The sequence below is a fragment of the Coloeus monedula genome, assembly GCF_965178545.1.
Source record: "Coloeus monedula genome assembly, chromosome: 1".
Taxonomy (NCBI): Eukaryota; Metazoa; Chordata; class Aves; order Passeriformes; family Corvidae; genus Coloeus; species Coloeus monedula.
Genome location: NC_138781.1, coordinates 138,973,871 through 139,001,057, shown reverse-complemented (window position 1 = coordinate 139,001,057; position 27,187 = coordinate 138,973,871). Strand labels below are relative to the sequence as shown.

General features: G+C 48.7%; 1 protein-coding gene across 2 annotated transcripts; it reads left to right on the top strand.

The window, feature by feature from the left end:
• The first annotated feature begins 20,193 nt into the window (after positions 1-20,193).
• On the top strand, positions 20,194-25,739 carry KLF10 (KLF transcription factor 10). 2 transcript variants are annotated; one of them, XM_082277579.1, is made up of 4 exons: positions 20,194-20,437; positions 22,036-22,275; positions 22,423-23,254; positions 24,161-25,739. In XM_082277579.1, exons 2-4 carry the CDS (start codon positions 22,045-22,047, stop codon positions 24,418-24,420), a joined length of 1,323 nt encoding a protein of 440 aa, XP_082133705.1. In that variant the 5' UTR covers positions 20,194-20,437; positions 22,036-22,044; the 3' UTR covers positions 24,421-25,739. The 2 variants fall into 2 exon arrangements, with proteins under 2 accessions (XP_082133705.1, XP_082133704.1); XM_082277578.1 differs by having other exon boundaries at positions 20,198-20,437; positions 22,378-23,254.
• The last annotated feature ends 1,448 nt before the right edge of the window (positions 25,740-27,187 follow it).

The window sequence follows — 27,187 nt, the reverse complement described above, 5'->3', positions numbered from 1 at the left end:
GCTGCCGGTGCAACACGAGAGCTTCCCGCTCGGCACGCACGTAAGCAGAGCAGCCGCAGCCTTTCACCTACTCCGCTCTGTTTACAGATTGCACTCCTCGCTCTTTTCCCACCGCTGCAAACCAGCACCTGCGTGCGCGGGTGTTGCACTTGGCAGGGCCATATGGTGTTCTCCTGACATACATCTGAGGCCAGATATGTAACTGTGCTGCTGAGAGACTGAAAATGAGAAAACCTTTCCAGGACATTTAAGCTGTACAAATAATGATAATAAAAGGCCTTTATAGATGTGTAGGCTTAGTCCAGACAAACCCTTTGCTACTCTACTCAGTACAAAATATAAACAGACTGTGATTTAAGAGCTTCCTCAGGAAACAAAACAGCAAATGAATAAACTAAACTAATATGTCTAGAAAAACAAATGCTTCTTAAAATTCTGCTTAAACATATTTTTTATTTTATGGCAGCAAGAAAAGAGCACTTAGAAATTATTTTAACATGGAGAAGGTCTTACCCCAATGTACTAAGATAAGCAAAGAATTATGGCTAAGATTTTCAAATCTGCCTAAGGGATTCAAGTCTCCAACTAAAACAAACAAAGTGAGCATCCAAATCCTTTAAGCAGCCTTGAAAATCCTCCTATCTGTGTGCACAGGTCCATGGATATAAAAGTATATAGAGTTGCAAGAGTAAAAGACCTAGCATGTCTTTCACCAAAGCAACCATTTCAGGGATTCTGTGTATATAAATACATAAAAAGGAACTCTGGTGAGTAGCAGTATTTGAAAGAGTGCTCTGTTGGTTGTCATATGATCTAATCAATATTCATTGTTTATTTAACAAGAGTAAATTTGACCCAAAAGTTTCTAAAGCCTCTCCAACACCCAGTGCCAGCAGGATTATTTAAGGGCATTCACCCAGAGTTGCCAAGTAGCTCTCCAGTAACCAAACAGACCCACACAGCACTTGAATTTGGGCTGGTCAGACACCGTGCTAATAACAGTCATCCCAAAGAGAGGAGAGGGGTCTGTGCATGCAGGGCCACTGAAGGTCTGCTCCTAAAATCTGATGTCTTTGCTGTATCGTCTGTGTCATCCTAACTCGGATCCACAAATCTTCCTTCAGCATGGGTTGATATGCTGTGGTTCTTTAATTTAGGAAATGCTTTCCAGACATGGTTTTATTTCACATACATGTACTTTAGTGTCTCAGCTTTGCCTTCCACAGGTGTGCTGACCAGGATGGTACAGCACTGATTTCTCTATGACAGCAGCTCCTCCAGTTGCTCTCAGATGAAATCTGAGCCTTTAATTCACTGAACCTAAGGAAACAGACCCAAACTGTGACAGGCTGACAATATGTGACAATGCAGCTCACACAGGACACAAAACACTGGGGTGGAGGAGAACAGGTGTCACACCATCTTTAGGAGTTCCCAGGACTTCACCAGGAGCGGGAAGTCTTGGGAACTTGAAGCCCAAGCAGCAGGCAAAGCTTTCTGGAGAATTGTTATGGATGTTACATGTTCCAGAGAAATTACAGCTTAGATCGTTCATTGTCTCATGAGACTGACCTGGATTTGAGGTTAACATCAAAGCTTCCTGAGGACAAAGGAAGCCAAAGGGCTTCCACCCTCCTCCTTTTTCCTGTAGTCATGTTCCAGCACGGGTCCCAGCCAGTGCTCACTGATTGTGAGCAGGGCCTTGAGAGTGGCATTCACCACTGGTGCATCCAGGTTTGTGCAGTTGAAGGCTGAACACAAAGCAGAATAAAAGTGTGGAGAATGTGACCTACTTTATCTGAGAAAACCTTTTGCAAGCACAAGAACCCCCTGACCCTCACTTGCTACTTTCTCTTCCACGCACACCCACATTGATGCTGGAAATGCCCTTTTCTGGGAGGGCTCTGAAGACACTTCCTGGTAAGTGCATGATCCTGACTGTGCAGAGCGGGATGTAACAATTTTCTGATAGTTAAAACTGTTCTAGCTGCAAAACAAACACATGTACACACACAGACATTTCAACATCAGTGGTTTTTTTACATCTGGTGCCATCAAATAAACCATCTTGAAAGCTTCTCAAAACTAACTAAGGCATCTTTAAACTAACCAAAGCATCTTCTTAGCTTCTTGAAACTAACAATTAGATGCAAGCTTTCTTCTGGGAGACATCTCTTTCCCATTCCCTTTTAGTCCTTGCTCTAAACAGTTCAGTGCACTGGCATTGACAGCTGCAGAATCACAGCCTCTTTATTTCTGCCCGATATCTGCATTTTCAGTCCCTAAACAAAGGGAGATGAACCAGTATTTTGCAAGAATCATTTTGTCCTTCCACTACTGCAAACCAGTAACTTTTCAACAGCACCTGTGAGAAAGCTCCCTGAAAGCTCATGATGGAAATGAACACATCAGTCCATTTTCAGCCAATCCTCTTTGTGTAGAAAAAGAGCCTACCAGCAAAACCCACCTTAAGAAACAGGAAGATACTAGAAAAATGTTGAAAGAAAAAACCAACATTTCAGAATACCAAACATTTCTGGAAGTAGTGAGAAATGAATGTCAATTCTCTCCTGGGAGAATGGAGCTACTTACACACAGGCTCTCTCCTGACTTTTAAAATTACTTTTCAATACAAGATATACTTGTGAAAACTAAACTGAAAACCAAAGGGATCACAAAGCCTTTGACATCAGTCTTTCAGCTTCACCCAAAGAGACAGACCCAGGGGCCAAAGAAGAGATTCATAATGGGCAAGCATGTTCCTGAAAAACCTGGAGGAACAGACCCACTGCCCCTCAGCAGAGAAAACCTCCAAGAGACAGTGACAGTCAGCTGCCATGCTGTGCACCATGTCCAGGGGGAATGGGGGAAAATGGAGGCTTCTGGTGCAGGATAAAGGTAACCAAGCTGTTCCCTGAGGCAGCTGCTCTGTGAGAACCTAGTTCACTACAGGGTCTGCAACTGTCCTCTCTGTGCCCCATCTCAATAGCTACACAGTACCTTCTTCTCCACTTCCTCTGTGCCCTTGCAAGACCCCCAGTCTTTTCCCCTTCCCTAAATTTGAGTCCCCGTCACAGTGTCTCCTTTCTCCCCTCAGTTTTTCCCCAGGCCTTTTGGCAGCAAACGGTAGTGTGTGCTATGTTTGAGTTGCAGACATGCATGTGAACACCTGCATGCCAACAGCCAGCAAACAGCCTGAACCCGCTCCCACTGTCCCTCCACGAGACTCTGCTCTGCCCAGCTGATGGTTCTTGTTGGCCTTGTGGGCACTGGGGGTGGGATCCACCCCACCCCACCTGCTTTGTAGAGTCACCCACTGTGGCTGCTGCCCAGGCTTCCATTATTGTCAGGGAGATGGAGTAAACAGAGCTCAGAATGCAATTCATTCCACATCGGTGAAAAATATAACATGCTTGAACCTTTACTGACTATAAAAAGAGCTATAAAACCAGATGTTTGTGTTATAAGCACCTAATCTTAGATGAACTCCACCCGTATTGACTCTGGGTACATTGATATACACTTTGCTGTTGAGACCCAAGAACAACCTTGGGCCCAGGGTCAAACAGGGCAAACTGGCTCAGTTCCCTGCTGCTCACAACAAGGATCCTTTGGAGTAGATGATTTGTGTGGATACAATATGCAGCTAGCAAGAATTTTTCTTGCTTCTTTCCAGTCCCGTGAGATATTTTCTCTCTCATGGAAGATATTAGTAGAGTTCTATAAACCATGAACACCTGCGACCTTGCAAACCTTTGTTTATGGTACAGTAGAAAAATATTTTGACAATGGATGTTTCAGGATTTTAGCCAATCACCCCAAGGGGTGGCTGATCCTTTGACCAATTAGACTATGAAGAAAAAAGTCTATAAAAGAGTTGTAAAATGATTAAACAAATCAATCTTGCTGCACAATTCCTGCCTGCTGGATCTTTTCTTGTCCTCCCTACCACTGTGGGATACCACGATAGATTTGCACCTACAGAAAAGATGAAGGGGAGCATGTCAGCGCAGGGCCCACCTCCCCAGGCCTCCTTGGCTTCCCATGTGCCTACTCTCTTCCTACTCTCTGTGCTCAACAGCCTTCCATGGCTGATCACAACAGACATATGCTTACCCATTTACACCCTTCCAGACACTGACCTCATCCACCATCCCTTCTTCCCCTCGTGGAGAGGAGACTTTGGACTAGGGCAGCAGCAGTCACAGGCAGGCTCAGATTGAGGAGGTCTTTAGAAGGCTGCCTGCCAGCCTTTTAATGCCAGCACATCACTCACAGGCCCTGCAGAGTCGTGGGTACCATAACGAGCTGCATGGGCTCAGTCTGCACCACAGATCCAATTGGAAAAATGTATCCTATCTACTATAGACAAGACAGTGCCCTCTTCTAGAGAAGCTTCCATTAGGTCAGGATGCCACTTTGCATGTCACCTCAAACAAGGCCCACGCTGTCCCTCCTCTTCTGACTGTGTGATGTGGTTTAACCTCAGCTGGCAACTAAAGACCATGTAGCTGTTTGCTCACTGCTCCCCCCACCCACTGGGATGAGGAGGAGAGTTGGAAAAAAAGGTAAAACCCATTAGTTGAGATAACAATGGTTTAATAATTAAAATAAAGTAAAAGATAATAACAATAATAAAGCGCAATATATATGAATATAATTAAAAGGGAGGGGAAAAAAGAGCTATAAATAAACCCAGGAAAGACAAGTGATGCACAGTGCAACTGCTCACCACCCCTGTCCAATGCCCATCCCATCCCCAGGCAGCTCCTGGCAGCTTCCAGACAATTCCCCACAGTTTATGTATTGAACATAATGTTCTACGGCATGGAATATCCCTTTGGCCAGTTCGGGTCAGCTGTCCTGGCTGTGTTCCCTACTGCTTCTTGTGCAGCTCCTCACTGGCAGAGCATAGAAAGCTGAAAACCCCTTGATTTTTGGTAAGCCCTACAAGCAACAACTAAAACATCAGTGTGTTATCAACATTATTCTTCTCTTAAATCGAAAACACAGGACTGTACCAGCTTCTGGGAAGAAAATTAACTCTATACCAGCCAAAACCAGGATACCATTGCTCCCACAGAGTGAATGTCTGTGGGATCAAGGATGAGCTGTGGGTCAGAGACAACTCTCCAACACTGAGCTTTAAGACCAAAGTGCGTATGACCCGTGGAGAGCTGCAGGAATGAAGTGCGTGTCCCAAAAATTAAGCTGCAAGAGCAAAGTGAGACACACAGAGGAGAATTCAGGGAGCAGCTGGATGCTGGCAGCCTGCTGCCATGCAGGGGTTTGGTATGTGGGGCACATTGCATAACCTGCACAATCTCCAGCTACACCTGGGATCTGCAAAGACTGATGAAAATCTTTGGGCAAGTTTTTCTGGTCATGAGGGCAGCCCCACTGACAAGGGTTCCCTCCCTGTGGTCTCTGACAAAGCCAACACCATCCCTGCACATTGGGCATTTGGGGAATAAGAGAGATCTATCTTCTTGCAGCCCCATATGCCAGTCTGAGCTCACAGTGGAGATAGTTGCATTGAGGAACACCAAAGCTGGCTTTCAGAAAGGCTCTTGTTTTAAAGATTTAAAGTAGAATTGCTTAATCCTTATGTTGCTGCTAAGAGACTATGTAAGCGGCAAAGCTCTGTCTCTTATGATGTCTCTTTAAATAAAATGCAAAGCTTTAATCCCCACAGGTCTCACAAGTGTGCCCTTTGCCCTTAGTTCCTGTGAAATCTTAAGAAAAATAAGGAAATCAATTACTAATAGCAAGTGGGTGACTTAACAGCTTGTCTGTGTTTTCTACCATGCTGCCAAGGGTGTGGTATGTGAGCCAGAAATTTGGCAAGAGAGCAGCAGGACATGGGAGAGCTCAAGGCCTGCTGACACATACAGAAGGAGTGTATCAGCTGCAGGGAGCCAAACTGGATGCAGTTCAGTCTGTAGCATATGTAGGACATGCTACCTGCCCTTTTTCACTTGAATTTTCCTATCTAGAGATTGTTTGTTTGCTTGAATATAAACTAAGAGGTATGCAGTGGGTTCAGGTATTAACATTAATAAATTAACACTGCAGGAGCTATTAACATCTCTGTCTCATTTGTCATATGGGGATGAAACTAGCCAATAGTTCAAAAATAATTAAAGGTAGATTTAAAGGAAAGAAGAACCTGGGATCCCATGACTTCTATCAAAATACATGTCATGGCTTAAACCCTGCTAGCAACTAAGCATCACACAGCCACTTGCTTGTTTCCTGGCAGTGGGATGGTGTAGGGTATGCCCAGCAGCCCCCTGGAGGGACATCTGCTGAGATAAGGAGAGTGCTTAACCTCCCAGCAGAACTGCCCTGGAAAGGCAGCTACTTTGCAGTTACAGGGAGAAGACAAACCCCGAATCCTCTGGGAGACCCTATGCAGATCCTTTGCAGCCCATTGGCCTTTACCCTCTGACACCCACCCCCTGTATCCCTATAAAGCCAGCCCCCTGTCCCTGCGAGGGCAGAGAGATGCTCGTCCCTGGCCCCTCTTCGCCTGACTAATAAAGCTGCCTCGTGTGGAACAGCTACACACGAGCCTCTCGTCTCTCTCTCCCTGGTCCGGCCTGGAGGTTGCCCTGCAGAGCTGAGCTGAAATCACGAGCTGACAATCACTAAAGAGCTGACAGCCTCTGCACGGGCCCTCCAGCCAGCAGCTGAGGGAAGACACCGGGCCCCGGGAAGACGATCTCTCTCGGGACCATCTCTCCAGACCAGTCACAGCTTCCCCGGTCAGAGATACTGACCCCACACCAGCTGCCATAGGATGGGAAGAGAATCAGAAAAGTGAGAAAACTCAGAGACTGAGATAAAGAAGTCTGATAGGAACACAAGCAAAGCAAACCAAGGAATTTGGAATTCATCCACCCCTCCCCATGAACAGCCAGGTGTTCAGCTATCCTCAGGAAAGCATGTAATGGTGACTTGAGAAGACAAATGCCATCACTCCAAACATCCTCCCCTTCCTTCTTCTTCCCCCAGGTTTATATGCTGAGTGTGGTGCCATGGGGTCAGCTATCCCAGCTCCTAGTGTTCCTCCAGGCTCCTCACTGGTGCAATGTGGTGAGAAGCAGAAAAGGCTTTGACTCTGTATTAGTGATGCTCAGTGATAATGAAAACATTCCTCTGTTATCAACACTGTTTTCAGGACAAATCCCAAACATAGATCCAAACCTGCTACTACGAGTAAAATTAACTTCATTCCAGCCAATGCCAGCATCTTCTCCACCCCTTATTCCATATGTCATGCTCAGGTCCCACACTATGTGGGGACCTGAGCATGACATTCTGTGGTATGGACTATCCCTGTGGGCAGTTTGGGTCAGTTGTTCTGGCTGTGCTCCCTCCAGGCTTCTGTGCAGCTCCTCACTGACAGAGCATGGGAAACTGGAAAGTCCTTGACTTAGGGGAAGCACTACGTAGCAACAACTAAAACATCAGCATGTTACCAATGTTATACTGAATCCATAACACAGCACTGTACCAGCTACTGGGAAGAAAATTAACTGTACCAGCCAAAACCAGGACAATACCTATAGTGTCCTATAGTATGCAAATGCTGTTACCTGTGTTAGGAGGAAAGGCAAAGCTTTTATATTATATTGCTATGTGCCATAACACCGACACATCATCTCCTTCATACCTCCAGGATTTAGCCCATCGGAGGAATTTTTAAAATGCAGCAGCCTTTAGGTCACAGTGTAACAAGCAAATTCTGTTTTGGCAGGAAAAGGACACAAATGTGTTTCTAACACTTCCATTGGGAAAAATATTTATTTGATCATAGCAGGAACAGGTGGCTTTGTTAGCTACACAAGCTCATTCTACAATGCTTAGAGGCTGTTTGCTTCTCATTTTATTGGCTGACAGTTCAGCTTCTAAGTATCTGATTTTGATAGAAGAAATTCAAATTGATCAGTTAAGTTTTATACTGAATAGTTAAATCAATCGCAACACTGAGAAAATGCTAAATATATTAAATATACCTTACAACTAGAGGAATGCATAGATCTGTATGTTATTCTCTCAAGCAGAAAACATTCTCTGTTTTGTTTTCTGATATATTCCAAGCTCTGTCTGCAAAAAAAGCAATGTCACTTTGCCACACTCTTCCACAGCTCTCCCAAGGTATCCATGTTGTTGTGAAATGACAAACTCCAGGAGACACAGCAATGTTGTGCTTTACTGGAGGTATCAACAAACCCACCAGCATTGCACAAGTGAAGAAAGACCACACAAGATACTAAACAAAAATAAACACATGGTCACACCATGGGAAGTGAAATAGGGAGCACTGAGGAATCATTCCAGTATTAATTCCTGATTGCCACTGGATTCCCAGGATTTCTTGGGCCAAGACATGCTGTGAATATTGGCTGGTTTGAGCTGACCAGACACCTGTTTTGGTTGACCTTCCCAAAAAGACACATGGGAAGCAGGGCTGTAGCTGGTACCAACCATCCTGTATAGTGTCCTCAAAAGAAATGCAGCCACAGGACCCAAGGAAAGTTCCAGCTGGCATACAACTAATCCTGCACTGAAAGAGTTGAATATAAAACCTGTCGTGGTTTGATGCTGGGTAAGTGTCAGGCACCCATGAAAAGACCATCTACTTATTTTCCTCTGCTATAGCTGAGCAGAGGAGGGGGAATTGAAAACTTCATTTTCATGAGCTAAGGATTATTGAAAAAAAAACACTTTAAGGCAAAACTTAAAACAACTTTAAGGTTCAAAACTTAAACAGTATAAAGAAGATTCATTATTAACATAATTAAAAGTAAAAAGGGTAATGAGAACCAAAGCAAATCTTCAGAACACCTTTCTTTCCCAGTCCCTCCCTCTTTCTACTGACCACGCAAGGAAACAAAACATGGGGTTTTGGTCAGTATTTCACTTCTTAAAAATCTTTCTTCAGTATGCTTAAGGAAAAGAGTTTCTTCTGCTGTGCCGTGGGATCCTTCCCACGGGAGATAGTTCTCTGTGAACGTTTCTGGCGTGGTTTTAACTTCCACAAGCAGCAGTCCCGCCCCAACCTGCTGCAGTGTGAGTCCCTCCCACAGGCCAAGCAGTCTTCCCACAACTGCCAAGCGTGGGTCATTTTAGTTCATGGGGTTTAGTCTTTTAAGGATGAGCTGTTCTAGCTTGAAAGCGAAGGCTCTCTTCCTCTATCTCTAAAAGCAAGGGTCATCGCTCTCTATTCGAGTTCCTCACTAGATTACAGCTTTGCAGCATCCACACGCTCCAGCGTGAGTGCTCTTCTTCACGGGCTGCGCGTGGATCTCTGCAGCCCCCATGCACCTCATGAATTACAGGGAAACAGTTCATTGTATTGTAGTCCTCACCAGGGCTTGTAGGTGAATCTCAGCTCTGATGCTTGGAGCACCTCCTCCCTCTCCTTTTTTTCACTGACCTCGGGGTCACCATGTTGGTTCTCCTCACATATCCTCACTTTGCCTTTTTCTCTGACTTGGAAGAAAGTTGGTGTCTGTATGTTGCAGTTGAGAGGTTGATCTCGTATGGGCTCTGCATCAGAGAATTGCTGGCCACGTGGTCCCTGCCAGCACTGCATGGGTGGCTCCAGCCTCAGGAGGGTTCCAGCCACATGATCCTGGCCTTGGGAAGGCCCCAGCTACGTGGCCACTGGTGGCCCCTGCTGGGATGGGTCCCAGCAGTTGCCTCACCACCTCTTGGGAGAAGAAAGATAATTTCCCCCCATTTTTCCTTTCTTAAATATGTCATTACAGAGGCATTACCAACTTGTCTAAGTGGGCTAGTAACCTGCCCATCGTCAGAGCCTTCAGCGATTGGCTCTGTGCCGGACATAGAAGTTCCGAGCAGCTTTTTCCCACCCACACCAAAACCCAGGCTGTGTTAAACCAACAAAAAACCTCTCAAAATTTTTAGTATGTATTGAAGTGGTCATTTACTTACCATTTCTGCGCTGAATAAAATAGCCATCTATCCCACATGTGAAACATGTACTCATCAGAAGTAAAAAATACCCCTTGATGTCCTGAGAAGTGGAAAATGTCTCTCACTTATTAGTAGGTAGAAATCAAAGAGTTTAGGATAAAGGAACACCTTAAAACACCTTCTCAGTTCTGCATGCCAAAGCCAAGATAAGCCATGGTAACAGAGCTGTGTTTCTTAAGAGTGGGGTAAAATTCAGGAGACTGAAGTTTCACCTGACTTAGCCTCAGCCCCTAGACCAGTTACAAAGCTGGCCAGTAAATTACCAGCTGTGTTCTCAATTCTCTTCCCTAATTTATTGTCCCAATCCCATGACAATTTAGCTTTTCAATCAGAAAAATAAGGTGCTCTGTCCCTGGAAATGTTCACAGCCAGGTTAGATGGGGCTTTGAGCAACCTGGTCTAGTGAAAGGTGTCCCTGCCCATGGCAGGGAAGTTAGAACCAGATGATTTTAAAGGTCCCTTTCAACTCAAGCCATTCTATGACCTGCAGGAAGGACAAGTGGGTTTTTTTTTGAAATTTAAACTTAAGATATAGTGTAATAGACATACATAAATAACCAACTAGTGCTTAACAGTCAAAATCCTAAACATCTTCCCAAAGAAACGCCCATTTCCTCCTGGGTGGCATAAAACCACATCCCCAGCTTCTCTGGGAAATTAAATGGAAACTACTTGTGAATTGACAGTGATCCTTCAGCTGCTTCCAGTGCTGCCAGAGAAGGTCATTTTCACTGGAAACAGCTCACTTGCCAAAAAGAAGTTTCTCTCACCTGCCCTTTGGCTTCACTAGGGATGTTTGAGGTTTCCCCTGACCCCATGAGGCTGTCTCCCATGGCAGCAGTGCAAACATCAACACTGCCAACAGTCTCTGAAGCCTTCCACTGAGCATGCACAGCAGGACTGAAACTGCAATGACTCAGGCACAGCCACAAATGCTCCAGAGACAAAGGGCCATGAGCAATACTCTGTAAAATGCACGTACACAGAAACCGGGGTGAGTATCATAGAGGGCTGGGGAGGAACATGGCACTGCCAGGCAAACGGGATTTGCTCCATCTGGCAATCAGACTGGTAAAGCAAAGTAAAACCCAAAACCTGAAATCTTAGTGACAAGTAAGTTCTGTTTTTCGCTTGGTACTTCAATAAGCAATTGCAGAACCAGGATGAAGCATATTTTTCTTAAGGTTAGGATATGTGAGGAAAATGGGGTATGAAGAAGAAGGGAAAAGGAGACAAAAAAAGCAACAAACTGCCTTGTTGGTGACTGTATGCTCCCTCTCCCCAGTTATCTGATATATAAAGCTCGGCAATTGCTGTCAGTAGCAGCAGAGATACTTTTCTAATTCAGTAACTGAATGGGAGCAGTAGTAGGACAGGGAAAAGAGAACAGCCCCACACCATACAACCCTCTTATCCCCTGGACTCGCTGTCTGCTGCCTCCGGCCCTCCTTCCGCCCCCTCCCCATTCTTCATTTGCTCCCTTCCTTCCGTCCTTCCTCTCATGTTCCCCAGCTGCCATTTCAGAGCTGCCTTTCCCTGGCCACCCCCTCAGCCTCAGCTGCTTTCAGACACCCACTGCATCGCTCTGCATATGAAAATGAGCTGTCACATTTTCCAGCCTCTGAAGCAAGAGATTATTTTTGGGAGAGGTGGTTTTGACAGTTCTGCCTCGCAATTCAAAGGCAGAGCACAGGGCAGGGGGAGAAGAGGAGAGAAGGTACAGCAGATGAACATACATGCAGGGCTCCTGGCTGTGCACTCAGAAGGGACCGGAGGTCTCTGAGGGGACACAAAGCTCCTGTGGACTGTGGGAGTCAAGGAACAGATACATCTCACTTCCGAGGACTGCTCTTTCCTGAGCCAAGGCCAGCTGCTACAAATGCAGCTACAGGACATGCCACTGAGATGACAGTCAAGCCTGTTTGTGGAGGACAGGCACAGCAAAGCCCATCTACACCCTCTCATGAAGTCCTTCATCCCATCTGCATCCCAATCCCCCACACCACCAGGCAGTCTCTGACAAAGCCCATACTCCCTGCCAAACCCAGAACACATCTGAAGATCTGGCCTAAAGGAGGAGAAGTGTAACAGGTTTTTGACTGACCAGTCCAGCCCCAGTGTTTCTGTGTATTTTGACTGCAGCTGGTCAGCACACAATACAAAACCTGCAGGGCCTTGCACCAGGATGGTGGCAGCAGCAGACAAGCATTGACACGGTGGGAACAAAACCCAGGGGTGAGAGGAGACTCTCACACAGGGAGAATGAGCAGGAGGCTTCCTGAGTAACCGGACAAGCGGACTGAAGAGAGGTGTGGCTGCAGAGGGTTGCTCTGGAAATCAAAGTTGTAACAAGCTGGTTTAAAGAAGCAGAGGAAGAGGGCAGTTGGGGAGGCAGGGCTGGGAACATCACTGGCTGGAGGTGTCAGTGGAGGAGGAATACATTAAGGAGGATCCAGAAATGGTGGAGGAGGCAGCAGGATCTGAATGGCCATAAGTGGTGCAGAGCAGGCTACAGCAAGTGCAGGTTACTGGGAATGGCCACAGGGAGAGACTTTCACGGAGCAAAGGCAGTATGGACATGATAGGAAGGAAGGTGCATTAAGAGGAATTAGAAGCACTGTGTGTGCCAGGGGCACATGAGATTGGCAGCTGGGACAGGCGAGCCGTGAGGACCCGTGGAAAGTCGCTGCTGGAAGGCGTGCCAGGAGCAGAAAGAGTGATCCTGCAGTGCCCACAGCAACAAAGAGCTGAGATGGCTGACTGGGAAACCAAGAGGAGGATGGGCAAGGAGGTAAAGCAAGGACAGGAGAGAAAGAAGTAAGAGTGGGAAAAGAACAAAACAGAACAGGCCACCTGAAGCATAAGCAGGCATTGCATGTCAGCCCTTTGTTATTTTCTCATAGTTACACCATAGCAGAGTTGAGAACTACCTGTCAGTGTTGGATCACAACCTACTTCACATCACATAAACTGAGACAGATATGGCCAAAACTCAAGTCACCCTTATGACAAGTCTAAAAGGCACATGACCAAGCTTAAACATTGCCATGCTAATTTCACCTTTCCATTTTATATGAAAACAATAGTATTCCATTGTATTGGGTTGACCCTGAGTTGATGGACAGTCTTTAAGACCAATTACGCTTCTCACAATTTACATATTTAAACTGCACAGAAAGGCGAGACTTCCCCTTTTGGTCGGAGCTCGCTTGCTGGGAGGTGGGAGCAGCTCGGAGCCTCCCGGCCCCGCCGGGCCGGGGCCACTGCCCCTTTCCCCCTTTCCCAACGCTGCAGCACGGACCCTGGGTGGCTGGGGGGGACTGCCTCAGAGCCACAGGCAGCTAAAACCAGCCATGGACTGCTCACAGCTAAACCCATCCAGCACGGCTTCTGGGGACCGGCGGGTCCCTCTCTTCTCCATGCGGAGCCGGCGGAGTCAGCGGGAGCCGGCAGAGCCTCCTGTCTGCAGCCAGCACACTTCGTGCTGAACTGAAGAAGACACCACGCAGCCAGCAGCACAAAGGGAGCGAGGCTTTCCCCACCGTAAAGGCTGAACAAGGACACCCTTCAGCATGGCGGCTTCAGAGTCAGAGAGAAAGAGAAGTGAGTCCCGTGGGACGGAGCTGGAAATGGCGATGGGAGAAAAGAGGGCGGTGCCACGATTCTGGCGCGCAGCTTAAAAGAAACCTTCTTGCATGCCGTGGTAAGAAACTGTAATACCACAAACTGTTTGTCTCTTTAATCCATTTGAAGAACATGGGGGGATGGAGTATCTTCGTGTGCCTGTGAAGATTGTGAAGAATGCTTATGCCAGGCTATATAGAAGTAGTAAGAGGCTGTTAGAGACTTGTGGCGAAGAAAAGCCTTTGTGTGCAGGCCAAAAGAACTTATCCTTAAAAAGATGAATAACCCCATGTGATGGCCCATGTTTTGCAGTGTGAAGGAACTGTGAGATTTTTCATGGGAGAGATGTTCTACACACAGCAGATTGTTTGTTTCCGGGCGGATCTGCTGTTGGTGGCAGTTTGGGAACCACGTGCAACTGAAGGAAAAACCCTTTTTTCCCTTAAGCATAAGAGAGAGACTTTTCAAGAACTGGAACACTGACTAACATCCCATGTTCTGTTATCCCTTGTGTGAGCTAGGTAAAAGGAGAGAAGTGCTGGGGGGGGGGGATTTGCTTTAATTTTGTTTTGTTATTGTCTCTTTACTTTTAATTCTATTAGTAATAAAACTCTTTCATTGTACTGCAACTGTTTAAGGTTTGTGCCTGCTTTGCTTTTCTCCTAATTCTTATCTCACAGAAGGAAAATAAGTAAGTAATAAATATTTTGAACCAAAACCACTACATCCATCCAGAGAGCACTTTACTTCTAGAAAATTACTGCATAATCACCTTAACTTCCTCAAACAGTCCGGCACACACCTTCAACATGTTGCCATAGCAAACAAACTAAAAATGGTGACAGTAGTCCATGTTACAGATCTTCTGTTCATGTTGGAAACCAGATTTTTAACACTAAAGTTCTTACTGTATCAGTAAATATTTGTATATATGCATTACATACAAGTGAGGGTGAAAAAAGTGACAATTTTCTGCTGAATGTTCAGGAGAAACAATTAGCTTTGTGAGTGAATTTATCATGTAGGCTGGTGCAACTTTTACATGAGGTAAAGAAATTCAGCCAAATTAAATTTAATAAAGAAATAGATTTTATTCCGTGACTGAAAGATCGGTCACACAGAAAGCCACGATCGAGAAAAGCAGCGCCGAGCCCGGGGTCGGAGCTGGGTGAACACGCACAGATCTGACCTCTATCCCATCAGACCTCCCAAGTTCACAAATGCTGCTTCGGCTGGTTCCTTCTTATACAGTTCTTGGGCAGAGTCGAATTAATTCTGTTCTTCTCGCAATTTAGCACATTCATGATGTTTTCTTGTCCCGAAGTTGGACTGCACAAAGCATTTCCTGGGTCTGATGAATTGCCCATCTTGGATGATGAATGGGCCATCTCTGTTTCCTGGAACAGTTATGTCCAATTCCTTATCAGCTGAGATGTAGATATCAGAAGACAGTGTTCAAGTCATCATAGTGTTAATGTCCCAGTGATAAGATCCAACCCCACCTAGGGTGGAATCCTCACCTATTGATTACATCTGTGCTGAAAGAACTTCCTTTTCAACTGCTCTAGTGTTTTAAATTTTCCTCTCAGCCAGGCTGGTGAGGAGGTTTGAAACTCTAGCTCTGTATAGTTTTATTACAGTTCATTTTTATACATAACAGCACCAATTACAGACTTCATTTATAACTGTAGCGGGTTGAGTTCGAAACCGGGCAGAAACACCAATTAAATATAGTGGTTTTGGTTCAAAATATTCATTACTTACTTATTTTCCTTCTGTGAGATAAGAATTAGGAGAAAAGCAAAGCAGGCACAAACCTTAAACAGTTGCAGTACAATGAAAGAGTTTTATTACTAATAGAATTAAAAGTAAAGAGACAATAACAAAACAAAATTAAAGCAAATCCCCCCCCCCCAGCACTTCTCTCCTTTTACCTAGCTCACACAAGGGATAACAGAACATGGGATGTTAGTCAGCGTTCCAGTTCTTGAAAAGTCTCTCTCTTATGCTTAAGGGAAAAAAGGGTTTTTCCTTCAGTTGCACGTGGTTCCCAAACTGCCACTAACAGCAGATCCGCCCGGAAACAAACAATCTGCTGTGTGTAGAACATCTCTCCCATGAAAAATCTCACAGTTCCTTCACACTGCAAAACATGGGCCATCACATGGGGTTATTCATCTTTTTAAGGATAAGTTCTTTTGGCCTGCACACAAAGGCTCTTCTTCGCCACAAGTCTCTAGCAGCCTCTTACTCCTATATAGCCTGGCATCGGCATTCTTCACAATCTTCACAGGCACACGAAGATACTCCATCCCCCCATGTTCTTCAAATGGATTAAAGAGACAAACAGTTTGTGGTATTACAATTTCTTACCACGGCATGCAAGAAGGTTTCTTTTAAGCTGCCCGCCAGAATCGCGGCACCGCCCTCTTTTCTCCCATCGCCATTTCCAGCTCCGTCCCACGTGACTCACTTCTCTTTCTCTCTGACTCTGACACCGCCATGCTGAAGAGTGTTCTTGTTCAGCCTTTACGGTGGGGAAAGCCTCGCTCCCTCTGTGCTGCTGGCTGCGTGGTGTCTTCTTCAGTTCAGCACGAAGTGTGCTGGCTGCAGACAGGAGGATCTGCTGGCTCTCGTTGACTCCGCCGGCTCCGCATGGAGAGGAGAGGGACCCGCCGGTCCCCAGAAGCCGTGCTGGATGGGTTTAGCTGTGAGCAGTCCATGGCTGGTTTTAGCTGCCTGTGGCTCTGAGGCAGTCCCCCCCAGCCACCCAGGGTCCGTGCCACAGCGTGGGGAAAGGGGGAAAGGGGCAGTGGCCCCGGCCCGGCGGGGCCAGGAGGCTCCGAGCTGCCCCCACCTCCCAGCAGGCGAGCTCCGACCAAAAGGGGGAAGTCCCGCCTTTCTGTGCAGTTTAAATATGTAAATTGTGAGAAGCGTAATTGGTCTTAAAGACTGTCCATCAACTCAGGGTCAACCCAATACAATAACATACAGATTTAGTTTTAGTGGCAATAATATGCTTCAAATGAGATTTCAGAATGTTTTAAATAAAACCAGTTACAATCACAGAAACCATGACAGAACTTGCCATAAACAGAAAACACAGAATTTCACCAAGACCTATTGAGTATTTGTTCCATAACCTTTATTTCAGCCGGGCCAGATGCAGACAGATGCACTTGTGAGCCAGGAGTTCTTTCCCCAGCTGTGCCTTGTGTGACAGTAGCGCCTTTTGGCAAAGGACAGCATGTTCTGGGAGCCAAGCAACCCTTTTATCAACATTTTTTCCCCATTGATTTCAGTGCAAAACACACAGTAAACACACTTTCTCCTGATAAGACACCCAGACACGTGGGATCCAATGGAGTAATTTGTAAACAACAGTTTGCTACTAGTAGTGAAAGGAGTTTGGATCATCCTGAAGTGAATTCTCTTTTGGGAATTCCCTCTAGATAAGGCAGTCAAGCCAATCTATTTCCCTGCAGGCACTGGAGGGATCTTACAAAATCTGTCAGAAAGTCAGGCAGATACCCAGGCTGCGTAACAGAAACAGAAGATGTGAGATGCAGATTTCCCTCTGCCAAGTGGCATGTTTTCCTAGAGGTGACAATTGTGGCAGGTGTAGGAGCAAGGAGAAAGGGATCCCACCACTGGCAGCCTGGTGCATGGGGGTATAGTAGGAGAGCACATCCCATCAGATGTGTCTGGGGTACCACTGTGACGCCAAGTAACAGAGATTCCATCTGTACAAGTATCAATTGAAATACTGGAATTAAAGCAATTTTTTTTAAAGTGTCTTCCTGGGAATAAAATTACCACTCTTTTGTCAATACATGTCTTTGAATTTATTAAGTATTACTTTAAATTACACACACCTATGATCATGTTTTGCAATATTTATATCCTTATTCTATCTTCAGGCTGAAGAAACTGCTCACTTCCTTGCTTTCAGGCGAGTTAGAGGAACATATCACCTCCTGCCAGACCCCTTCTGCCAATTGGAATTGGCTGGCATGGGGAAGAATTAAGCAGAATGAAAGAATAGGGCCATGACACCATTGAAAAGGGGAAGGACAGGAAGAATGACAGAATCACAGAACAATTAGGTTGGAAAGGCATCTGAGACCTCTGACTGAACACCACCATGCCAACTAGACCATGGCACTAAGTGCCACATCCAGTCTTTCCTTAAACATCCCCAAGGATGATGACAGCACCACCTCCCCTGGGCAGCCCATTTTAGTGCTTATCACCCTTTCTGTGAAGAAATTCCTTCTAATGTCCAACCTAAACTGCCCCTGAGGCAACTTGACTGTCTTCTCAACCTGTTGCTTGTTGCCTGGGAAAAGAGCTCAACCCCCACCCGGCTACAACTCTTGTCAGGTCGTTACAAAGAGCAATAATGTCACCCCTGAGCCTCCTTTTCTGCAGGCTAAACAACCCTCAGCTGGTACTCCAGACCCTACATCAGCTCAGTTGTCCTTCTCTGGACACGCTCCAGCACCTCAATGTCCTTCCTGAACTGAGGGGCCTTGAACTGAACACGGCACTTGAGGTGTGGCCTCACCAGTGCTGAGTACATGGGGAGGGTCACTGTTCTGGTCCTGCTAGCCACACTATTGCTGACACAGGCCAGGATGTCATCGGCCTTCTTGGCCACCTGGGCACACACTGGCTGACGTTCAGTTGTTGTTGACCAGCACCCCCAGGTTCTTTTCTTCTGGGCAGCTTTCCAGACACTATCCACAGCGAGTAGTGCTGCATGGGCTTATTTTGGACAAAGTATAGGACCTAGTACTTTTCCTTATTCTGGCTTTAGGGCCATTGATTCAGCTTGTCCAGATCCCTCTGCAGAGACTTCCTATCCCACAGCAGACCAACACTCGTACCTAACTTGGTGCTGTCCACAAACTTACTGGATCCCCTCATCTAGATCATCAATAAAGATATTAAACAGGATGGGGCCCAACACTGATCCCTGGGAGACACCACTGGTGACTGGACGCCAACTGGAGGTAGCACCATTCACCACCACTCTCTGGGCTGGGCCATCCAGCCAGTTCTCAATGCAGTGAAGTGTTTGCCTCTCCAACCCATGGGCTGCCAGCTTTTTCAGGAGCATGCTGTGGTAGACAGTCAAAAGCTTTACTGAAGTCCAGGTAGACTACATCCACATCTGCTAGGCAGATTACCTGGTCATAAAATGAGATCAGGTTGGTCAGGCAGGACCTGGCTTTCCTAAGCCATGCTGGCTGGGACTGATCCCTTGGTTGTCTTGTATGTATCATGTGATTGCACTTAAGATGATTTGCTCCATAACCTTGCTGGGCACCGAGGTGAGGCTGACAGGCTTCTAGTTCTCTGGATCCGCCTTCTGGCCCTTCCTGTGGATGGGTGTCACACTGGCCAGCTTCCAGTCATCTGCGACCTCCTTGGTTAGCCAGAACTGATGATAAACGATGAAGAGGGGCTTAGTGAGCTCTTCCACCAGCTCCCTCATCACCCTAGGATGAGTCCAACCCAGTCCCATAGACTTGTATCTAAGTAGCACAGCAGGTCACTAACTGCTTCCTCCTGTCTTACAGGGGGTCCATTCTGCTCCCCATCCCTGTCTACCAGCTTAGAAGGGCCGTTGTCCTGAGGATAACTGGTCTTACTGTTGAAGACTGAGGCAAAGAAGGTGCTAAAAAAAAAAAAAAGGGGGAAAATGCTCTGACCAAACGTCACTGAACTGCTTCGGAGGAGAAGGAGCTCTCTTAAGTGAGGCTGAATAAGCAGGAGGAAAGAAACAGAACTACAACGAAGCATCAATAGCATTTCTAGAGCCCAGCACCAGTCACAGCTGCAGCCTGGCCTGGATCCGGCTTCTCAGGTCCTGACACACAGAGCCGCTCTTTCTGCTTTCATTACAACTTTCTGACGGGAAAAAGAACCCGCCTTAACCATTGCATCGAGCAGAACGGAGCACACGGCTCTCGCCCTTGTGGCGCGCCGCAGCCTGCGGGGTAACGCGATTAGCAGTGACCCAGCTAAGCCGCAGCTGTTCCCGAGCCGGCCAGGCGGCAGCAGCCGGGGAGCGGGCGAGGGAACCGCGGGCAGGGACGGCCGAGCCCCGCGGGGCCGATCTGCCTGGGGTCTTCCTCGGATCTCCCGCCAACAACAGTGCCACGGGCTGACACGGACAGCGCCGGCAGCGCCGATGAAGACCGGGGTGGTCCCGACGCGTGGCAGCGACTTTCCCCACCCCGAGGGTGCTGCCAGGACACAGCAGCGGGTCCCCGGGCGCGCCAAACCACGGGGATGGGCCAGAAAGGTCCGAGGAGGTCGGAACGACCGCGCCGCTCTCCGCCTCTCCCCCGCCCGCGGCCCCGCTTCACCTCAGCCCAGCGCGGAGCGGGGGCCGCGCCGGGGAGGCTGCTCCCTCCCCCGCCGCCGTGTGACCTCATGCGAGAGGAAGCGCCGGGCCGCCCCCGCCGCTCCCACACGGATGCCGGGGAGGGAAGGGAAGGGCAGGGACGGGGGGGGGGCGGGGGCGGCAGCCCTGACTCAGCCGCCGGCGGGGACACGCCGCGCTGACACTCCGGCCACGCCGCCGCGCGGCCGCCGATCACGCGCGGGCGCCCGGCGCTCATTGGCCGCCGCCCCACACACCTTTGCCGGCGATTGGCCGGCGGGCGGCCGGGGGCCCCGCCCACCCCCCCGCACGCGGGCCCGGGGGCGCCGCCGCCCGAGTGGGGAGCGGCGAACAAAAAGAGGAAAACCGGGAGAGCGGCGGCGGCACCTCAGGGCGGCTTCGGCTCCTCCGGTGAGCGACCCGGGCATCCCGGGGGGTCGGGGCGGCTGGGATGGAGGGAGTCCCCGGCGATGGTGCGGCAGGGGGATCCCCGGGGCACGTGCGGGGGCGACCCAGCATAGGAGGGACCGCGGGCGGGAGATCGGGCTGGGGCGCCGGCGGCTGGAGGGGCTGAATCGCGGCGGGAGACTGGAGCTGCTGGGGTGGGCTGTAGGAGAGCCGCCCGTGTGGAGAGCCCTCCGTGGGGCAAGCCGGCGAGAAAAGCCGCGGGAGGGAGGGAAGGAGGGAGAGGAGCCGCCGGGAACCTGTTGGCAGCTCCGGTCCGGCGCCGTGCAGCCTCTTGTGCCTGCGTGCCCGCTCGGGTGTGGGCGCCGGGCTCGGCGGCTGCATATACCAGGTGGCGGCGGCGAGGAAGGAGGAGAAAGCCGGGGGGATCCCGGCACCACGCGGGATGGGCGGGCGGCGCGGCGGCAGGGAAGCGGAGCGGCGCTCCGGGAAAAGCCGGCCGCCGCCGCCGTGCCCGCTCCCCGCGGGGACCCCGCTCCGCTTCCTTTCCCTTCCCCCGCGGCGGGAGGCGCCGGGTGTGGCGGCGCTGACCCCAGCCCGGCCCCCGCCCGCTGTGACGGCTCCTCCCGCCCGGGCTCCTTCCCCCCCCCCGCCCTCACAGCCGGCCGCCGCCGCGCGCCGGGGCGGGGGCGCCGCGCGGGGAACTGGGGGAAAGGTCGGCGCGCGGCGGCGCCCGATCACGCTTTGTTCAGGTGCCCCGCCCCGGGCCGCGCCCTGCTCGGTGCGGGCCAATGGGCGCCCGGCGCGGCTTCGGGGGAACCAATAGGGGAGGGCGGGGGCGGCGCGCGCGGAGGCGGCCGGCGGGGTGCGCTGAGGTGAGGGTGGCGCGCGCCCAACAGTCGGGGGCGGGGCCCGCCCTGAGCCCCGCCCACAGCCCCGCGTGAGGGCCGGGAGGGAACCCACGGAGAGAGGAATGGGAGGGTACCTGTGCGTGTATGTATATATGTGTATATATATATATATATATATATATATATGTATGTATGTATATCGCAGTTCTCCAAGCAGGTGATTTCCCGTACATGCATGTGTATGTGAGAGAGACCCTTTGGCTATTTTCTAGAACGTTTTTTGTTGTTAATGCCTTTCGAAGAAAATGTGAATCAGTCCCAGTGCGGTCCTTTCTCATGTGCCAAAATAAGCACAATGCTGAGGGCTGTGTGTGTCCAAAGCAAAAACAGAAGGAGAGTGGGATGGTGGAGGAAGTTTTGATTTACTTTTTTTGGGGGGCGTGAAAATTTTTCTTAAGCTCTCAGACACAGGTCTTGCAATGTGGAATAACTTTAACATACTTAAGATCCAGAACTGTTCTTTTGTCTCAAGAAAGTATATAGTTTTCATCTGATGGCCAGATTTCCTCACTAACAACTTCATAAAAATATTACATAAATAAGAACAAAGGCAGGAAAATATAGGTATACCAAGTGTATTTATCTTGCACAGGTGCCCTGTTTGTTTTTAGCAATGCTTTCTTACAATCAACTGCAAAATACTCAAACTTAGCATCAGGTTTAAAGCTTCCTTTTTTTCTCTAACCAAAACAGGAGTAAGAAATGGAGATGATGACTGAAAAACAGAGAGATACAAGGTATTGCTGGAACAATACACCTGAAAAAAGCGATTATGAGGCTGTAGAAGCCCTTATTTCTATGAGTTGCAACTGGAAATCAGACTACAAGAAACATGCAGAAATGAGACCTATAACTCCTGCATCTGACATGTCAGAAGAAAGTGACGAGGCTTTACTTCCTGGAGCAGCGGACTTTAATGCGATACCAGCATTCGTAAGTTTTCCAATTTGCATGTGTGTGTGCTTGTTTTTATCATTTAGTGTGGTGATGTGCTATTACCATCCCCCCCTTACTGCGTCTCTCTCCCCTGCACAGTGCCTGACACCCCCCTACAGCCCTTCTGACTTCGAGATGTCGCAGGTGATCCATCCGCTCGGCAAGGGGCTGTCCGAGGCTGCCAAGCCTCCTCTGTCTGCACCTCGGAGAGAGGCAGAGAGATCTCCAGCAGCCAGGCCTCTGAAAGCTCGGGTGACGAGTGTTATCCGCCACACGGCCGATGCCCAGCTCTGTGATCACAAAACCTGCCCGGTGAGAACAGCCAGTGTGCTCAAATACCAGGACAGTGCCTCAAGGGAAACAAACAGGAAACAGAACACCAAAGCAGAGCGCTCCACGTGCTCTGCCGTGGCACCGAGTGGAGCCAGCGCTGAGACCAGCGAACTGTCGGTGGCAGAAGGAAGAACTGCAGAACCAGCTGTTGGGCCCGTGCCCTTGACAGAGCCCTCGGTGAGCGGGGAGGAGTCTGTCCCTGAGCCAGCACAGCAGCCAGCAGCGGCAGCACCGCTCTCCCCTGCCCAAGGCAGCGGAGCCCCCCCTGTGCCAGTGATTTGCCAGATGGTCCCGCTGCCTGCAAACAACAATGTTGTGACGGCTGTGGTGCCCAACACTGTGCCAAGCCAGCAGCCAGCTCTCTGTCAGCCCATGGTCTTCATGGGCACCCAGGTTCCCAAAGGTGCTGTCATGTTTGTTGTGCCCCAGCCAGTTGTGCAGGGCACAAAGGCTCCCATTGTTAGTCCAAATGGCACGAGACTCTCTCCCATTGCCCCCGCTCCTGGCTTTGTACCTTCTGCAGCAAAAACCACTCCTCAGGCTGATTCTTCAAGAATAAGAAGTCACATTTGCGGCTACCCAGGATGTGGGAAAACGTACTTCAAGAGCTCACATTTGAAGGCCCACGTCAGAACACACACAGGTTGGTCACTGCTGCTGCATGTTAAAAATTATTGTAGAAAATTGTGGTTATATATACAGCTTGTTACAGTTATAGTGATTACTGGATCTGTTCGTGGAACAAATTGTGGGCTAGCAATGAAATACATTTTTTTGCCAGCATGCATTCTAATGCTGCCTAATCTCTAACGGGAAGTCTACCCGAGGGGAAGTTGACTCAGCAGTTTGTTTGTGCTGGATTCGCTTAATGTCAGAAGGTGTTCAGTAATGCATCTGTGGAAGCAAGGCCTTGCCCAACGTGGAGCATGCTTTCCAGAGTTAAAGATGCCTTATTGGCTTCTCCTCAGGAATGCCTTTGTCTGAAGTGGGTAAAACTCAGAGATTCTTTTACGAGAGAATGTGAGAATCCACTCCAAACAATTCCTACCTTGGTTATTCTAGAGTAACTTCTCTGGCCTCAGGCCTTAACTGCAGCAGCAGAAAGAGTCCCATGTATTTTCACACAGGCTCACAATGCATTACTAGAGCTCCGTTACATAAAACATCATTGCAGGCTGCGCTTCGAGGGGAGTTTTGGGCATGCTGAGTCATCATTATCCGCAGTTTACATGGAGCTGAGAGTTAAAATCAGCTGTCTTGAGATGTGAAGAGCATTTCAAACAATTGGTTGCAGAGAATTTTTAACTAACCATTTTAACCCTTTTTAACCCTGTAACCCTTACCCATACTACTCAGCCTTAGGGATAGTGAGTCTGCATGTTTAAATATTAGTACACAAACAGTTTTCCACATTTTATGTCTATAATGGTTACATAGATTTTTGGCTCAGCTGCCATAATAGAAACTTTCCTCCCAGTTAAGGCAGCGGTGTTTATTGCTCAGTTAGTACTCACTGGGTTTTTCCCTTTGTTAATTTCTTCCCTTTTAGGAGAAAAGCCGTTTAGTTGCAGTTGGAAAGGCTGTGAGAGGAGGTTTGCACGGTCTGATGAACTGTCTCGCCACCGCAGAACGCACACCGGGGAGAAGAAGTTTGCCTGTCCGATGTGCGAGCGGCGGTTCATGCGGAGCGACCACCTCACGAAGCACGCGCGTCGCCACTTGTCGGCGAAGAAGTTACCCAGCTGGCAAATGGAGGTGAGCAAGCTCAGTGATGTTGCTGCACCGCCAACATCTGCGACCGCCCAGTGAAAGGACTCGCTCTGCCGATGGTGGAATTAACTGTTGTTGCTGCAGTAGGCTGGCTGAAAAAAGGCTTTTTCTCCCGGTCTGCGGTTCTCACGCACCGGCTGCTGACAGCAGTGCAGAGAGGCAAAGGCAGCCTGCACTCGGTCACAAAAGATGTTGCTGGGAGAGCCAGTGGCTGACTGGAATAGCGGGTGTCTTTTGCACTGGTAAGGAGAGAAAGAAAGGGAAGGCTCTGGAGCTGAGCAGCTGCATTGTGCCAGTTTTGAATTTTGCAAATCACTTGGGTATGCTCTAGATCCAGTCCCATGCAAGTGTTCCTGAGGGTTTGCTGTTCGTGCCTGAGACCAACTCTAATTTTATCTGTCAGTTGTCAGTCTTCAGTAGCCGCAGACAAGGACGGTGGCAATGTACAGGCACAGTCTTGAAAGCCCAGAACCCACCTGCGTAAGATAATCTAAATTGATTTTCCTACTTCTGCCACCTTTTCTTGGTGGAATCTTTTCCTCCTAACTGTTCTCCAGCCCCATCATAATCAATGATTTGGTGCCAGACTCCTGGAGATTTTAGCTGTCTCCTCCTGCATGGGGCGATTAACGCCCCCAGCTTTACACTGCTGTGTCCGGAAGGGCTTGGGATGGGCATGCAGGGGCACCACATGGGCATCGAAGGGCAGGAACGTTTCCAAATCCTTTTTAGCTTTGTAATGTTTCCCCAGCTGCTTTGGCAAGCTTTGTAATTGTTACAGCTGGTTATACTTGGGCATCGCATGATGCTTCTGCTTTTGTGTTGTTTATGGTTTCCTTTCTACCTTCTCACTGCGCTTGTAATGAGCGGATACAGGGCACCTTGAAGATAAACTTGGTAACTGTAAACTACTCGGGTTGATTAAAGAAGAAAACCAAGAATCTTTGCCTTCTTGATTGTGTTATTCTTTGAAAGGCAGTTTATGCTAAAATTGAAATGGATACATTATGTATTGTATTAAATTAGGGAGTTGTGATTCAAAAAGGAAAACAAGGCAGCAAAGACACCGGCCTAGACTTTAAACTAGCTTTTGTGAGAACGCATCAAGTTTCACTACTTGTATTTTATCATATTATGTTGACACATATCAGAAAGTGAATGGTTTGAAAATAGTGTATTAGATCTGCTTTTTGTGACTACTTTAAAGATTTGCACATTTCTTATGTTGTACTTTATACTTTGTTTACAATAAACCAATTTTCTTTAATATAGACCGCTTTCTTTTTTTTAATTCATGGTGGAACTTATCCCTTTGCAAGGAAAATAACATCAAAATAAAATTGTCCTGACCAATGGAATGCTCTCTCTTAATTTTTTGTATTTTTTAAGCACTATAAAGCCCACAGGAGAGGAATTTCAAGTCTGTGCGTACTACTGTGTTTTGGTTTGGTTTTGGGTTTTTTGTCCTAGCTGTTTATCTCCCTGCTTTTCTTAAGCACCTGAAACTAAACATGCCTGTGTGGGCCGTTATAATGCTGATGGAAAGTATTTCCTTTTTGTTGGTGATTGCACTGCCTTCCCCAGGAAGGAACCCGGTCGGTTCCCGATGGCCTGGCTGTCGGTGGCTGCCACCCTCACCGTGTGGGATCCAGGTTCCCGTGGGCCTCCGCAGGGCCAGTGGGCATGTGGTGCTGGCACCAAGATGGGCCAGAGGTGGGCTCTGGGCTGGAGCCTGTCCCTGCAGGAGTCCCCTGCCAGGAGGAGAGCAGGGAATTGGAGTTCTCCCGTCTTGGGGCAGAAGCCGGGCAGCATGGCTTCTCTTCCTGCTGCCCCTGCGTGCCCGCGGTGGCCACTGGCGCTGCTCCTGTGGGCTCTTCTGCCTCCCGCTCTGACTCCCGTGCCTGCAGGGATCCCCAGATTTCACAATCGCGCGGATGCTGACTAACTGCCCTTCCCTGCTGTGGCTTTGGGGCAGAGGCACTCCTTACCTTATCGTGTGTGACGCAGGGCCCTGTGTAGGGAACGCCTGAGTCATCGCCCTTGTTCCAGGTGGGATATGCCATTGTAGCCCAATGCAAAAGAGGCTTCTTCCCCAGGAATGTGAGTCCCGTTCCACCATCTTGCTTCAAGGTATTTCTCATTTCATGGCCATGAGATAAAATATTGTAACAGCTCTGGGTCTGAGACCTTTCCACATCTGCAAGTTGTCATTGGACTAGGAACCAGGTCCCCTCACCAGCTCTTGCTGGCATGCTGATCTTTGAATCCCGTTTTGTGCTGCAGCCCTACAGACCTTTCCACATCTGCAAGTTGTCATTGGACTAGGAACCAGGTCCCCTCACCAGCTCTTGCTGGCATGCTGATCTTTGAATCCCATTTTGTGCTGCAGCCCTACAGACCTTTCCACATCTGCAAGTTGTCATTGGACTAGGAACCAGGTCCCCTCACCAGCTCTTGCTGGGGCACTGATCTTTGAATCCCGTTTTGTGCTGCAGCCCTACAGAAGAAGGGCATAAAGAAAGTGCCACCTCCCCATTGGTGTCGTGCCCATGAGATGGCTCTGTCCCTCTCCTCAGCAGTGCATGCCATGGGCTTTGAAGCCCCGCTATCTCAACATGGAGCTGAACTTAAATCTGACTTTCCAGGTGAGCACTCGTGCTGCCATGCAATAACAGAGGAAGAAAGTCAGTTTCCATGCTGTGGCCATCTCCGCTGCCTGTGTTTTCTGAAGAAAAAGCAGCTGCTGGTGCTTTTTGTGTAGCAACCCACTCTGGAGGTATGTGTGGGCTGTGCCCTGGGACCACCC

What these genes read in the sequence shown, in the direction of transcription:
- KLF10 (XM_082277578.1), top strand. Translation starts at nt 22,045, where the DNA reads ATGGAGATGATGACTGAAAAACAGAGAGATACAAGGTATTGCTGGAAC. An exon ending in TTAATGCGATACCAGCATTC is followed by an intron (nt 22,276 to 22,377) that starts GTAAGTTTTCCA and finishes TCCCCTGCACAG; the next exon opens with TGCCTGACACCCCCCTACAG. An exon ending in CCACGTCAGAACACACACAG is followed by an intron (nt 23,255 to 24,160) that starts GTTGGTCACTGC and finishes CTTCCCTTTTAG; the next exon opens with GAGAAAAGCCGTTTAGTTGC.